Below are 15,234 nucleotides of genomic sequence, written 5' to 3' on the forward strand. Positions count from 1 at the left end.
CTCCTTAAGGAGGTGTTAGTGATGTAATCTACTGGAAACAGAGCTCCTCTAAGCATTTAGTTTGTATTTTAATCCTGGACAGTTATAGCTGGTTGTGAGCAGGTAGGACGGTTTTACCCTAAATCGAATATTTGTTTCCAAAGACCATATTTCTCTACTATCACTAAACAAGGTGCATGTCCATCTAAAGTTGAAATTTAACTGTAGAAAGAACATATAAGTAAGTCAAAATACTATGCTACAATTTCAAGGATCTTCCACTTCGTTTCAGATGATTTTGTTTACTGCAATACATTAAAGTTGTGTAATGTACACTCTGGATTCAAATGTAATGTTGTTGATTACTTAAAGTTTAAAGCAATTAGATGAACTTCACCTCCAACTAACATTAAAGGACTGCTTCAGCATTTCATTTACAATATGACAGAATATCCCTGGCTGGGGCGACTCTGCACGCGTTAATCTGACTTCTACTTTGATTTACCAAAGTAAAAGGGATTCGTTGAGAAAACTCATTTTCTTTTAGTACAATTGTCTAAGATGTACTCAATAAACTGTTTGAATTACAAATTACGCTCTTTCTTTATTGGTAGTAAAATCCTTACAGGTGTTTTAACAGCAACCGCCTTTGACAAAAAGACACCAATTAAAACCGATAAACCACGACAAATACATCAGTAAACAAATTAGATGCAGCCCTTTCAATTGGAAAATAAACGTATCATGGCGGCTATGAACCAGGAGTCCAACCAGTGCAGTTACACCTGTGCAGAAGGATTAAAGGTCTTCCCAGCACGATCACTTTGGTTCAGGGCCCCATGGCTGATCTCTTTAGTTAATTCAAGTGTCATGAAATCTCTTGTAAGGAGCTTGGTTGGATCCCAAATAAACTGTCTTGCTTGTTGGAATCTGAATGACTTCATTCCCGACAGGAGATAAGAGGACTTTAAGCCACTAGGGTGTCAACAAATGGTTCAAACGGTGAGATTTATCTGTCACGGAATGACACAGAAACCTTAAAGAAAACAATGACCGGTGATAAATGATGAAACTTTTTTCCACCACATGAAAATCACGTTGTTGATGCAGAAGGATTTAAGCTGTTTCAGTGTATTTCATCTATCTGAAAACACACACACACGCACACCTGCAGATACAAACACACGCACACATATCATTCCACAGTTCATACTTGACCTTGAAAAGATCTGTTGAAAAAACAGTCTTAAGGTCTATTTAGCATCTCTTCCAGAGCTTCTAGATTTAGTTTATTTCGCCATCTCGTCTTTACCGCAACATCGACGAAGAGACCTTCAGGTTTTGGGACAAAATGTCCAATTGGAAACATTCTCATTTTCATGGCAACAGAGCGGATCGGATCTGCTGATAAAAGTCACGAAAGCTCAAGGGCGGCTAATAAATTATACTTTTTAATTTGTGTCGAGCAATATCAATGTTTCAGCAGCCTCTTCTGCTCCAGTCTCATCTTGAGCTCTGAGACCAGCGCTGAGTTCACGGTGTCCTGTCTGTTCATGTACGGCTTCTTTCTCGGTTTGGGGGCCACTGTTGCAGAGACGCTCGGCACTGCCCACTGCCTCTCCCCCGGGATGTAAGTGGGCGGCGGAGGGGGAAGAGATGGGGCGCGAGGGGGCGGAGGCCACTGCCTCACCACATCGGTCACGTTGTTGTTATAGTTGACATTCTCCACGATGACCTCCGGCTCTTCCTCTTCCACTCTGAATTTCTCTCCGGGAGTTTCTAGTACCTTGAAGGGGTTTCTGATGTTCCAGGGCTGTTTCGGTTGCCTCCTTCTCACACGGCGGTTAGGCAGGATCCGGTTGGACTTTTTGTTGCGCATGAATGTTGCAGTGGAGATGACGACTGTGACTACGACCATGAGAATAATGACACCAGCAAGCATGCCTAGGATTTGCAATGGCTTGTTTCTATTGTGCATCAAAAATGATCCCAAAGGCCCCCCACTGAGTTGGGTCTGTAAAAGAGCACAGGGACAATTCATATCCATGGGACTGAAGTCACAGTACGACACACATTAAGATTAACTTTAAAATATCGTCCCGTGTATGAACTGTGGTCCTGCATGTGTTCATTCAGCTTCATTTTGATGAAGCTGAATGTGAGGTGCAAACTAAATGACTGCAAATGTATAATACTGATAATAAGACTGTTTGTCCCTTACAAGTCAAACATACTTGATAAATGATGGTTTGAGTCTAATTAAATGTTCTACTGTTTTTCAAGACAAGATCAGAGAGGTTGACTGGGAAACCCAAAGCTGAGACCATCCAACATCTGAGAATGAATATGTGAATCTATGAGAAACTAAATTTGGTCATTTTATTATTTGTTGTGGTGTCATATAGTACTAAATCCCCAGAAAGGGACAATGAGAAGTGTGCTCCTGTACTCTTTCACAGACACTTGTTCTATTACAAAATTCTTTGAAAAGGAAACTCTGCACATTCTTGGTACTGCGGAGTCAGAGCTGCAGAACCGCTGTGCCGATGATCTCAAAAGGCAAGCTTCATTTACGGCACAGGCCTCCTTATAATCTTTCTGATCTTGCCCTGAGCTTGTACACGGGACTTTTTCACAGAGTTCCAGTATATAAGAGTCGAAATGACGATTGTCAGTGAAATGGCGAAGGTGACAATGCTAAAAAAAATCCCAAACACAGCCCCCGGACGTCTCCTTAGGCCCAAGAAGTATGAGACAAATCTGGATTTGATCTGAAAACATGACAATTGCATTTGTGTGAGAATCACATATTTTGTCCTGACAACTCATTTTTAACGTTAGCTTTTTTTGCAGAAAGCCGCACATACTAACCGATCAAATGTTTCAACATTTGATTATTTGCTTCCACTACAGACCGTTGATAGAAAGACCAACACTCTCTGGGAATATAGATGGAAAATAGCAGTAACACATTTGGATGATTTTTCATATGTGTGAGAGCCATATTTTTTACATACCTTTATAACTAAATTAAACAACATTTATTTCAATATAATAATATAGTATATAGTAGCCTGGAGCTACAACTAGAATACATTAGAGCAGCATAACAGGGCATTGTTATCCCAAACCCTGTTAGTCCACTGATGGACTGATGGTTGTGACTTTGTGACGTTTTAATGCATTTAAGCTTGTTAGCATTCGGTTCATATAATATATACAGCTGTGACGCCTCATAACGGTTTGACTTATAATTCTTCATCTAGTTGTTAAGGCAACTTACGGCTTCAGTGATGTCGATCTTGATGACCGCCGTGGTGCTGAAGGACGGCTGGCCGCGGTCCCGAGCCTGCACCACCAGTGACCAGGTGCAGTCCCTCTGCTTGGTGATGTTCTGAATGATGGCCATGGACTTGATGTAGGACTTGAGCATGATCTCCCCCGTGTCAGTGTTGATATCAAAGATGTTGTTGTCTGGCTCGGCTTTCATGATGGCGTACTCGATAACGTTGTTTGGCACTTCTGCATCGTCATCTACAGCCTGCGTAGATGTGTTTCAGTAAAAAAGATAATACTTAAGACATGAGTTTCACTTCGTCTGACGCAGTACGTCATGAAAGGGCAAATACCTCTATTTTCACTGGTGCTCCAATCACCATCGTCTTCTCCAGGAAGTTGTCATTGAATGCGGGCGGGTGGTCATTCAGGTCCAACACAGTCACAAAGACCTCAGCCAGGCTGTACTTTCCCTCCGCATCCTCTGCCTTCACATAGAAGTTATACTTGGACTTCACCTCCGCATCCAGGCTTGCCCACGGCTGTGTGTACATGATCCCAGATGAGGGCTGGATCAGGAACCTGTGATCGTGACAGGATATGTTAATATGATCAAGAGTTATTATCTATGCAATTGAGAGCCACGTTTTTTAAATATGAATCATTTTTGATCATGTAAACCATAATTTTATGTCACGAGTAGGAACGTGAGCCTTTATGAAAGGATCATTTATTTATTCATGATTTTATTTAGCTTTCTGAAGGGATGGACACCTAACCCTAAAAACAAGTAGTCAAACTTTAAGAGCTACTATCAGAAGTCTACAAAGTGGCTTTTCCTTGCTGAGTAAAAGCACATAACTTAAATTACTGCTTGACATCAAATACATTTTCTTCGTAAACGGTTAATGTATAGTGAGAGATTGTTTCACTCACCAACTTGTTTAGTTACCCTACAGTGACTTTATCCCAATCAGAAGAAACAGAAGTCTATTTTCTCCTCTAATCCCATAACAGGATTAACAAAGACACACAAGAAGGTAAAGAGCAAGACATGTTCCTGTCTCCCCTCTACAAGATAACATATAACAAGTGTAAAGTCAGAAATGTCAAATGTATAGTTTAGCAGACCCCGTGTAGGTTAACAAGAGATTTCTGGAGTGAACTGAAGCGACACCGTTAGAAACTGGCTTTGACCAAAGAAGCTTCCACTAAAAAAACCAAAGTGCTCCAAATCTCTTTGCTGCTTATTTTGGGAATCCTGCTGTGTGAGGTCACACGTCTCTAAATCGATGCTGCAGAGCTCGAACCTTTACCGAGAGGTCAAAGCACACTCTACCACTACCTTAAACAAGTCTCCACTGACATACACCTGTGTATTTATGCCGCGTTGTCTTGTATGAAATAAGGTATGCACGTTAAAATGTGCTTTGGACGTGCAGCTGATCTCACAGGCCGTATCTGTATGTGAAGGGAAAGGCCAGCTGAGGGTATGTTGTGTGTTATTAACAGAGAACACTGACTGCTGATCTTTCACTCAGAGGTTAGACTTCTTACAGGAAATCTAATAAAAATCGAGATGAGATAAAGTACGAGCAAATCCTCTGAGGGACTACAGCAAATAGGACCAAACTGAACAAAGTTGTAAAATGAAAAACAAGTCTGCTGCTTCCGTACTGCACTCTTTCAAGCAGATGTGTACTCACAGCGGGAGGTATTCATAAATACAGTGGTCTATAATTAAAAAGCCACATCTGTTAATAATTTCAACAAATTTCCTGTTTTTCTACTGTCGACAAATACTGGTATCAGCTGATAATATTTTTGTATAAGCCTTGGTGACTTTATTTGGATGTTTACACATGAGACAATGGGGCAATACAGAGTCTCAACTGAGGCAAACTTTAATAAAAGGAATTGCTTGTTCATGTAATAGAATAAATGTATTTTTTTGTGACGGCCGATAGCATTACACGGCTGAGATCCATTTGAAGATGGGGCCGGTGCTGAATAAATATACTTTTTTTTAAAGTTAAAATAACATTCTTAAACTCACAAGTCAGCCCCTGATCCATAGATGGAGTACTTCACGTCTCCCCAAAGTCCTGAGTCGGGGTCTGATGCCTGTAGACAAACAGAAGACATGATTTGGTTTGAAGCACTCGTGCATATTATGTCAGTTTAATAGCAGTCGGTGTAATCTGTAATTCTCTCAGTGAGCAAAGGCATTTCCCACTTTCAACGTCACAATGCTTATAGACCTCCAAAAAATGATGTTACATTTGTTCGTGCATCTTTACTAAATCAGAAAAGAGAACTGTCTGCTGCCGTGAACTCAGTAAATTGAATGAATATGCTCTGGATTGGAAGATAACAGTGCAGGGGTCAGCTATAAAAAGACTCTTTTTTGATGTCATGTTAACATCGTTATGGGCATTGGGCTAATCTGCCAGTCTGTCTGTCCCTGAAGGGATGCCAGTTTGCTGTCTGAATGTGTCCAAGGTCACTTGCCGGCTGTTCTTTCATCTGATTGAAATTGCCTCGGATCAAGGAAATGAGCCTCTGTGGCGTTCACGCAAGGGCAGGATTTATCAGCAGACCCCCCCCCCCCCCCCCCCCCCTGCTGCTTTGAGCTTCTGCAAGGCTGATATGAACCAAGGGCGATGAAAAAAACAAGTCATCCGTCCTTCATTTTTCAAACCAGCTGACGCTGGAACGCGTTGCTGAATGTGTTTATTTCGGCACACATTTCTGTGCTGCAGCTACATGTGCTGCTGGGGGCATTAGAGGGAAAAAATCAGGGAATTTGGTGTTACACAACGAAATGAAAGTGATAGCCATCTGGCAGCTTACCTCGCCTGGCTTTTATCTATGTTTTCACATATTATCCCCACCCCTCACCGCTCAAAAACTCAGCGTTCAGGGAATTAACGTCCCTCTTGAGCATTTCGTTCAAATCTTTAGCTCAGAGTGACGTACATTGCCGTTGGCATGTTTTTTCTTTTTTTGGACAGGATGAAGACTCTCACCGTCACAGACACCACATTGGAGCCGCCGGGTGAGTTTTCTGGAATTCTGGCGATGTAGTAATCGGAAGAAAATTTAGGAGCATTATCGTTTGTGTCCAGGAGATGAATGACGATGTCCGCTGTGGCACTGAATCTCTCGGGCGTATCGATCTCAACTGCGAGTAGCTGGAGGGGAGAAGGATGAGAAATAAAGCAATGTCAAAAAGAGCAACACACAGCAGATGCAGGTGATACAACACTGCTATTTGTTGTGTGCGTGTGTGTACTATGTGGATGGGAGTGGGGGGGGGGGGGTCGCCGCATGTTGACCTTGTATGTGAGGAAGTGGTATTTCTCATAGTCCATGGCAGCCGAGTCTTCTACTAAGATTGTGACCTGGGCGTCATTGAGTACAGTCTGCGGGACGACTCGCAGCATCCTTCCTGGTCCAATCAGTCTGAGGTTAAATTTAGCATTGGCGCCCTGCAAGAGAACAACACACACCATCATGTTATCAGTACATCTCATTAGTGCAAATGAAAGTTATATTGCAGATGCTTGGATCTATATGTGGTATGCAGACATACTGCATAACCCATGTGGTACACAGTCCATTCAATTAATACGAAATCTTCGTATTTATTACCGTAATGTAAAATAAATCCATAGGATATCAGTGGTGGAAGATAATATCTCCGGACAGAGAGAGCTCGCCATGATGTTGTAACAGTATTATCGGAGAACCCATTTGGTGAACATCAGCTATTTGGCCGAGACTCAGACAAGAAGCTGGAAAACCCAAAGTGACTAAGCTGACAAATGGTACAACTACAGCGCGCCTTTTAATTTGTGTTGGCTTACTTTCAAATTTTGTGCAATTTTAAAAGGATTGTCCATGATAATGGCAGGCTTAAAGTCATTTCATGGATGGAAAGGCACAATGAATGTTGATTATTAGATAACAATGTAATTTGGCCTTGGATGAGTGTTATTACATAATCAGTGTAACATAATCATTATAGCATCTACGGTAGAGACCGTATCAGGGCTAAAAGTTATTAACTACTCCGTAAATATATAAACTGTTTAGTCTATTTCAAAATAATGAGTCAGTGTAGGTGAAAATGTGGAAGACAATATTGGCCCCCCCACCTGATCGGAGTCGTTGACAGTGATTTTCAGCCCCCGGAGTATCTCCCCCTCAGGCGGATGCTCATACATGGTCAACTCAAACATGTTCTGAGGGCCGTTCTCTCCGTAGAAAGTGGGGGGATTGTTGTTCAGGTCCACCACACGGATCACCAGTGTGGTCACCCCGTGGTCCATAAGTCTGCCTTCAGGACTTACTTCAGAGGCCTGGACCAAAGGTTGGGTGCAGGTTGTACAGGTCAGACCACATTTTCACAGACTGCAGGATTTTTACCAATTTCATTGTGTGAGCTGCAACTTACCTTGACCTTAATGTTAAAGACTTCTCTCTTCAGATACTTAGAGGGAGTCAGTAGTGTGATGCAACCAGTTGTTTTATTTATGCTAAAAATACCATCGTCGCCTGGAGAGACAAACAACAGACTTACAAACTTACAAACAATCACTCGTTTGTCCTTCAAATGAAGTGCTTACCATCCTCAAAGGAATAGCGGATTGGATTCGGGTTTCCCACATCTCCATCTTTGGCAAGAACAGTGAATATTTCTGATCCCTGCGGAAAAGATCATCGGAATGTTTTTTATTTTATATCACTAGAAAAATGTGTGGTTAAGTTCAAGACCAAGATGCAAGAATGACCTGGAATAAAGCTGGCTGCCTGTAAATTATACTTATTTAACTCACGGATACTACTAATATTCTTAGAGAACTTATTTTTTACTGATAAACAACTCACCCTCAACATGATGAAACTCAGTATTAGGTTGCATAACATTGTTAACAAAACGTATGACATCTTGGTTAACATTTTCCAAGACAACGAACACAGGAGGACATTTAATGGTACATTTAAATGTCGTGATCCTAATTATTTCCAGAAGTCAGAACGTGTAATCTCTGACATTTTGTGACAAAGATAATGCAGCTTTCACCCGCTGTGAAGAAAGCTATGAAGATTGAGAAATGTCAACGATTAAAGCTGAGTGATCTGAGTTGATGATATCTGTCTTTTGATGCTTCTTCACAGAAGGTTGTTTCATACTCACTGGCACTGAGATTTCATAAACATAGCCGAAATACGGTGTCCCGATAAAAGATGGCGGCGTGTCCTGTACATCGATCACATTGATTGTCAGGGTAGCAGAAGACGACATGAACTGCTCCTTGCCATTAAAATTACCCCCACCATCCTTGGACAAAAGAAGAATCAAAATCAAATCTACCTTTCAAGAAAGTTTATACTCATCTGATGAGGGCACTATTGTACACAGAGTTCCAGCTACTTTGACTTTTAAAGTATGACGATTTTGGTTCTCCGCTGCGCAAAAGACACATTTATTTAGTTTTCAAGCGCCTATTACCTTTGCAATGACAGTGACGAAGTGGGTCTTTGTCTTTTCATAGTCCAACATTTCCCCAGATCTGACACGGAGGACACCACTATGTCTGTCAATGGCAAACAAAGTGGACTGCGGATTCTGTAACAGAAAACCAAAAACAAACGCAGGATTTTACTTTCTCAGTCACGTGAGTAAAATCCTGTCACTGAAACCCCCTAAACAACTCACGAGAGATATCATGAATAGTGGTCAGATGGTTACATTAAAAACTCTAAATGGCCACTTGAAGTACCATCCAGAGTCATACACAGCGCATAGGGTACGTGCAGAAGGACAGAGAAAGCAAGGTGAAAGCTGCTGTGTCCAGATGTGCAGTGCATCACTCGTCTCTGTCACTCCACCAGGCCAGCTGTTCATTGGGCCTAACGGCCCACAGTGCAAACCAACATTCTCTGCCACACCGGTCAAAGCCTTCAGTACCGAACACAAATGTAATTGGGATTTAATCCCCATCCTCACCACCACCAGTTATACCTGAAGGAAGTAGGTGACTGAGCCTCCGGAGCCCGTGTCTTTGTCCACTGCTTCTACTTTGTAGATGCTGATGCCAGACTCAATTGTCTAAAAGACAGAAAATGATTTAGGTCACATTGGGTTTAAAAAGAACTGAATCTACCCAGATCCACTTTTATGTTTCTTAAATAATATACAGTCTTTTTTTTTATTCTTACAAAGAGAGCGTGTTTTCAGGTTCACAAAGCATCCTGTGTTGGCTTAACTTACTTCCAGGACGTCAATTATTGCTGGCATGTTTTGGAATTCAGGTTTTTCATCGTTTGCATCCATTACAAATACTGTGACTCTTTCCACTACCTAACAAGAACAAGAAAAAAACACATAAAACATATTGAAATGTATTATAGTGGGATGTATTATTAGGTATGGAACCAGATACCATGATCACCTGCTGAACTAAATCCTTACCCTGCTTTGCCCATCTGTGATGCTAACCAGAACATCAATAGAATCTTGTTTCTGAGCAGACAAAGAAAACAAGTTGATAAACACAAAGACATCTCTTAGTGAAATTGCTCATGCATTCCACCTGTATGCTACATTTACTTCTCTATCCAGCTGTTCCACCAATGTGATGTTTCCAGATTTGGGGTCAATCCTGAAGTATTCTTTGGCCCCCGGGTCAAAGGAAAGACCATACCTCACATCCTGCCCCTCAGGGTCCGTCCCGTTGAGGCAATAGATCTGTGTACCTGGAATCATAAATGTTGTGACATTAGCTTATAGGGCAGACTGGAGGAGAGTGAATGTATAGGTAACTGGAACCTGACTGGAAGGTGTCCTGGAATGCACCAAATTCACAGACAGCAACATTTTTTTTCACATCAACAAGTGGTGCCAACAAATGAGCATGTTGGTGTGAGTATCTACTTTACAAGCAATACGATGCCTGTTCAGCCATCAAAGACTATTTACCATCATGGGCTCACAAATGCTTGGTTATCGCACCATCGTACCAGCTGTCCACACTAAATGTGCTGCATGTCAGAACGTACCAACAGCCGTATCCTCCGAGAGGCTAAACAGTGCCAGGTTCCCATTGTAGATGTAGGGTCCATTGTCGTAGAAGTGAGGGGCAAAGTCTGCATAAGCTACGGTGAAATAAAAACATCATTCAAGTGTTGTGGGTGTACAAATATTGTGTTTGCTGTCTATTTGTGTTTACTATGGACACTGTTTACAAGTTAAAAAGTATTATGTAGTGAGATGTAGCAATATTCCTTTTACAAATTGATCATTGAGTTACTAAACACATAAACATGTTTTCCTTCATCCAGTAACCACAAAGATACATACAGCCTTCATTTATAAACTTGGGATATAAACCAATGTCACTCAGTTTGACTGGGATTAAAGGTGAGTTACGTCAACCTCCTAAAAGACTCTTTCTATACATAGCTCTGTGATCTCTGGTGGCCGGAATAATGCTTTTACTGTTTAGAATATCACAACCAACTGAATATTAACCATTTAAAACATTGACATTGTTGTGATTTTCATACAGAGGGAAACCAGACATATAAATAAGAACGAGGAACCAGGTAAGGCAAGACGATATAGATTTCAATAAAACTTAAGAAAAATGTACAATCATCTACCCAAAGAGACCCAAATATATCTGAATAGCATTTGCAATCTGATAACAACAACAAGCCAATGTTGAGCAGATCATTTAAAAGTTAAACTCACCGAGGCAGGGGTGTACAAACACAAAAAGCAGTGGCAGATGTAATATCCTTACATTCTTCATCATAAAGAACAAAGTTATGAAACCGCACCATGAAGACAGTTCCCTCGAGAGTCCTGTAAATCAGATTCGGCTCTCAAGGTGTTGGTGTGCGACTGGAAATGGCTGAAGGCAGAAGCTAATCCAATGACATCTTAGGAGAAACCCTTAAGAGCGTCCAACTGGGCTTCTTCAACCGCCAATCCACAGCAGACGGCGCTGTCGAAACTACAGCAGCTCTTATTTAATATGAATAATAAATAAACAGAAGTGTCATGGAAGAGATGTTGTTTTTGAAGGTAAGAAAGATGAACTGTCAAAATATTATAGCTTTACAAATTTAATGCAACACTATTCTACCCTCTGATCCAGGATGTAAACCTGATTTTAAAATCAGCTATTGTAATATTTTGCTGGTGAGGACATTTGTCAAATGTTATAATAATAGCCACCCAGTATATACTAAATTCTCCCTTATAAAAACGGTGTGACTCTTTTATGGGTGAAAATTATGTATTAAAAGTAACTTCTGTTATCTGTCTTTGATCTATTTTAGATCAAATGTTGTAACCACATCGACAAAGATTCTGTACTGTTTTAATATTCAATGTTTCGCCCCACAGTACCATCCGCTATACACTCCACAACCTTCTGTAGCATTAAGTAAATAAAAATATAACTAAGAGGCTCAGGTACATTTTTCATTTTTTTAAAGGGAAATCTAAATAAATTATAACGACAAACAACGCACAATTACATTTGAACCATAATGGAAGTCATGGATTTGATTTGTTTGGTTTGCAAAGCCCTTTAGTTGTTGTTAACGTTTGTGCATTGTGTCCCTCTTTAATTAAAAAAGGGGCAAATGATGAACTCTTTGGGACTTTTTAAATGATATTTTTGTGGCCTGAAACTGGCTAATCTTCATGTTTGATAATCTTGTTGTATAATATGCTAAAATATATGTTGCATAATATTAAGCCCTGTTGTCCTCCATCTGATGAGGAGAGCATTTCTAGAAACACATGAGGACACCGCGTGTCTACAAGTTTACGAGTCACTTTCAAAACTCTTTTTCATTCAATTCAAAAAGTGTATTAATGGAACTCAAAGCGGCACGAATGACCCAACTTAATTTAGTTAAACATGGACTTTATAAGGAACAGTGGGTAGGATTTAGATGGAAGTCATGGAATATAATGATAACATGTGTGTTTTCGTTTTTGTGTTGTCCCCTGTAATAAACAACGCAGTCTCTTCGGTACTACAGCCTGAGACATTTTTATCTACATTTCTCTTCATGTTTCCACTGTAGCCGAGAACAACGGCGGGAAAGAAATGTAGATTTTTACTAGCGTTGCAGTATTTTGCCATTCCCATTGAAAAAAGTCAGAAGAAGTGTTCGTCCGAGGGGATTTACACACATGAATAAACCATTGACTGTCCATTCTCACACTAAATGTAAATCTACTTTATAATCTGAGTGGTGCTGGTAGACTCTACGCTATACAGCGTGAGCTCAGTGGATGCTCGCTGCACAAGCTGTGCTTTCAGAAAACCTTAGGTTTTCACATGGTGATACGGAGCGTGAGAGTGACAAACACGTGCAGAATAAAACCAGCAACAGTGAATGACTTATGATCAAAGTCCTTTTGTAGCATCCAACTGTCCTGCATTAGGCAACGTAGTCAAACTCCATCACTTATTTTTACCCACTTCGAAGCAGAACATGGATCATTTTTACACAATGGGCGCAGAGTATATCAAACGAGAAAAGATCACTTGTCAGATTATTTATGTACGTTGGAAGTCAAGGCCGTGGCTTCAGGTTAAATTCTCATGGTCCTGGCAGATGGCTGGCCAGAAGATTAACCCACTGTGCTCTAATCTCACCTCATCTTGTAATGCGCAGAGCCTGTTTGTGGCGCACGTCCTCCATCAGACATACATGTACGGTACAATTAGCGCGCACAAATAATGGCCTTCTATCGGTGGATACGTTGCATATAGTTTGCAACAATATGTGAGCTTAAAGAAATAGTTTTTTCTTTTTTGTCATCTGTCAAAAGTCAACGGGAGTTTTGTTAAGAAATGTTTAAACCCTCAGATGTATGCCAGTATACATACATTTGATTGTTATACCTGATGCCGCAACTTAAATGTGCAAGTGTCTTTGCAAGGATCACTGCAAAAAATCATACGGATAAAAGCTCACTGCTCATCTGTAGTCATCTCCTTAGTTTCTAATCCTCAGCCTTCAATCACAGCGACATGCTGACCTCTTTGTTCCTATTGAGGACGGAGCCACACGGCCGTCCATAGGGAAATTTCAGCGAGATGCTCATCACTTCAGCCTGCTGCTGTACGCTCATAATTTCATCTGGATTATTGTTTTACGCAGACAAAGCTACTACTCCAACAGTACGGGTACAGACAAGCCACTGACACAAATGCACCATGTCTCGAATCATATTGTTCTCTTTATCCAAATGCACCTCCAGTGTTGCTCCTTAGAGGAATTGGCAATCTAAGCCGGCAGAATTCCACAACTCAAGAGCAGCAGAGGAGGAAACAAGGATGAATACTGATATGTTTCCTTCATGGGACTACTTTCAAATGCAAACAAATGTGTCGGCCATCACTAAATTACACAGTAATAAAATGTGCCGTCTCCTTTCATTTATTCAACTCCCTTTTTTTTTACATTTATCTTTTTGAAGGCTTTTTAATTGTCTCTCGCTTTTTATCTTCAGAGATTTATAATGAAGCATTTTGCATTATCCTGTGCATGAAATGGGCTGTAAAATTAAAGTTGCCTTTCCTAGCTGTGCGCTAGTGTTATTTTAAATTTTGAACTATTGAACTAAAACAATCATGTGCCACATATATTTATTATCGCATTGCTGATGAATTGGAATTATATGCTTCCCTCTGCTGCATGTTACCGTTATGTGGTTGAAGTTGAGTGCATGTTTCTGGCCATTTATCAAGAAGCGCTGTTGACGGAGAGAGCTGCAAGTGGAATTAGTTTGGCTCAAGTCCTGTTCATATCTCTGAAATGTGACGACTACCAAACAACAGTTCTACTATGACGTCATGAACATTTGGATTACAAGAATTCCAATCATACCAAAACTACACCAGTCACACAAAAAAAAGCATCATTATATCAATCCTACTTCTCCATTCCGAATAACCAATGTGTTCACGTGTACAGGATTGGCAGAAATAAAATTGAAATATTATTGTGGAGAAATCTGATTTACCAGGTCAAAAATAGTCTGTTGGAGCACCTGTTGTCAAAACACCCAATTCAGCTTTGCCATTTTGGATTATTATTGATAATCTCTAGTGGGGTTTGCCAAGGGCAGACGTTCGCTTTTAGTCCTGGTCCACTCTACAACTAGGTCACTCCTTTAATCTCTCCATGCAGAGTATACTGTAGGTTGACAGCCTTTTCATTCCATAAACCTCAAAGAGTGCCAGCAGCGTGAACAGAGAGACACGAACCACCCGAAATCCTAAAAGAGCAGACACACTTCTGCAGGGATCGTAAAGGATCGAAAAGACCACCAGCAGATAGAATACAACAACCAAAACACGACGCCTTGCTAGTCTACTTTATATACATGTATAATACACTTTTTAGTAAAACAAGTGATACGGTGTTTAGGTGAATTTGACGTGATGCTGTTGCACATCGTAGTATAAAAAGTGAGCCTCAGTCTCAGCTGCTTTTACACTGCTGCCCTCATGTGGTCAGACACTACCAGTGCCGGAGTGGGTCAGGAGATATTTAGAAATGAAATGACCGCATCTGGATCCGAATGAATGTACGTCACATGTTTTAAATAGTGTGTAATGGGAGGCAGGTCACAGCTTCCCTTCAAATTATTCTAATTACATCATGTCTGCGGCAACAGGGCTGACGTCAGCATGGCTTTAATGAAGAATGTTATTAAGCGAAACTGAATGGCAAAAATATAAAGGGGTAATGATTTGTTAATAATCGTTGTGCATTTCGTTTTACGGTTTGTTACTGAACTTTTATGCTTCCATCTTGGCCAGGTTCTATTTAAATAAAGATTATTTTGGTTAGATAAAGGTCAAATAAATGAAGAAAGATCAATGTATTTCAAGTTGAAGGAAACACTCTACATTTGATTGTATGTTTTATCTA

At 40.6% G+C, this 15,234-nt stretch overlaps 1 protein-coding gene across 2 annotated transcripts; it reads right to left on the reverse strand.

The window, feature by feature from the left end:
* Positions 1 to 563: 563 nt before the first annotated feature.
* Positions 564 to 11,262, reverse strand: cdhr1a (cadherin-related family member 1a). Of its 2 annotated transcripts, none has more exons than XM_040179445.2 (17): positions 11,018 to 11,262; positions 10,324 to 10,419; positions 9,875 to 10,020; positions 9,737 to 9,787; positions 9,536 to 9,625; positions 9,287 to 9,373; positions 8,774 to 8,890; positions 8,459 to 8,602; positions 7,887 to 7,965; positions 7,715 to 7,815; positions 7,416 to 7,619; positions 6,594 to 6,746; positions 6,285 to 6,449; positions 5,312 to 5,379; positions 3,609 to 3,837; positions 3,263 to 3,520; positions 564 to 1,993 (listed from the first exon to the last, which is right to left on the reverse strand). In XM_040179445.2, the coding sequence occupies exons 1-17, from the start codon at positions 11,079 to 11,081 to the stop codon at positions 1,451 to 1,453; spliced, it is 2,595 nt and encodes an 864-aa protein (XP_040035379.1). In that variant the 5' UTR covers positions 11,082 to 11,262; the 3' UTR covers positions 564 to 1,450. The 2 variants fall into 2 exon arrangements, with proteins under 2 accessions (XP_040035379.1, XP_040035380.1); XM_040179446.2 differs by having other exon boundaries at positions 564 to 2,750; positions 11,018 to 11,210.
* Between the last annotated feature and the right edge of the window lie 3,972 nt (positions 11,263 to 15,234).

The sequence above is a fragment of the Gasterosteus aculeatus genome, chromosome 6 (assembly GCF_964276395.1).
Source record: "Gasterosteus aculeatus chromosome 6, fGasAcu3.hap1.1, whole genome shotgun sequence".
Classification (NCBI taxonomy): domain Eukaryota; kingdom Metazoa; phylum Chordata; class Actinopteri; order Perciformes; family Gasterosteidae; genus Gasterosteus; species Gasterosteus aculeatus.

What these genes read in the sequence shown, in the direction of transcription:
- cdhr1a (XM_040179445.2), bottom strand. Translation starts at nt 11,081, where the DNA reads ATGATGAAGAATGTAAGGATATTACATCTGCCACTGCTTTTTGTGTTT. An exon ending in CCGCTATTCCTTTGAGGATG is followed by an intron (nt 7,816 to 7,886) that starts GTAAGCACTTCA and finishes TTGTCTCTCCAG; the next exon opens with GCGACGATGGTATTTTTAGC. An exon ending in TCTTTAACATTAAGGTCAAG is followed by an intron (nt 7,620 to 7,714) that starts GTAAGTTGCAGC and finishes CCTTTGGTCCAG; the next exon opens with GCCTCTGAAGTAAGTCCTGA.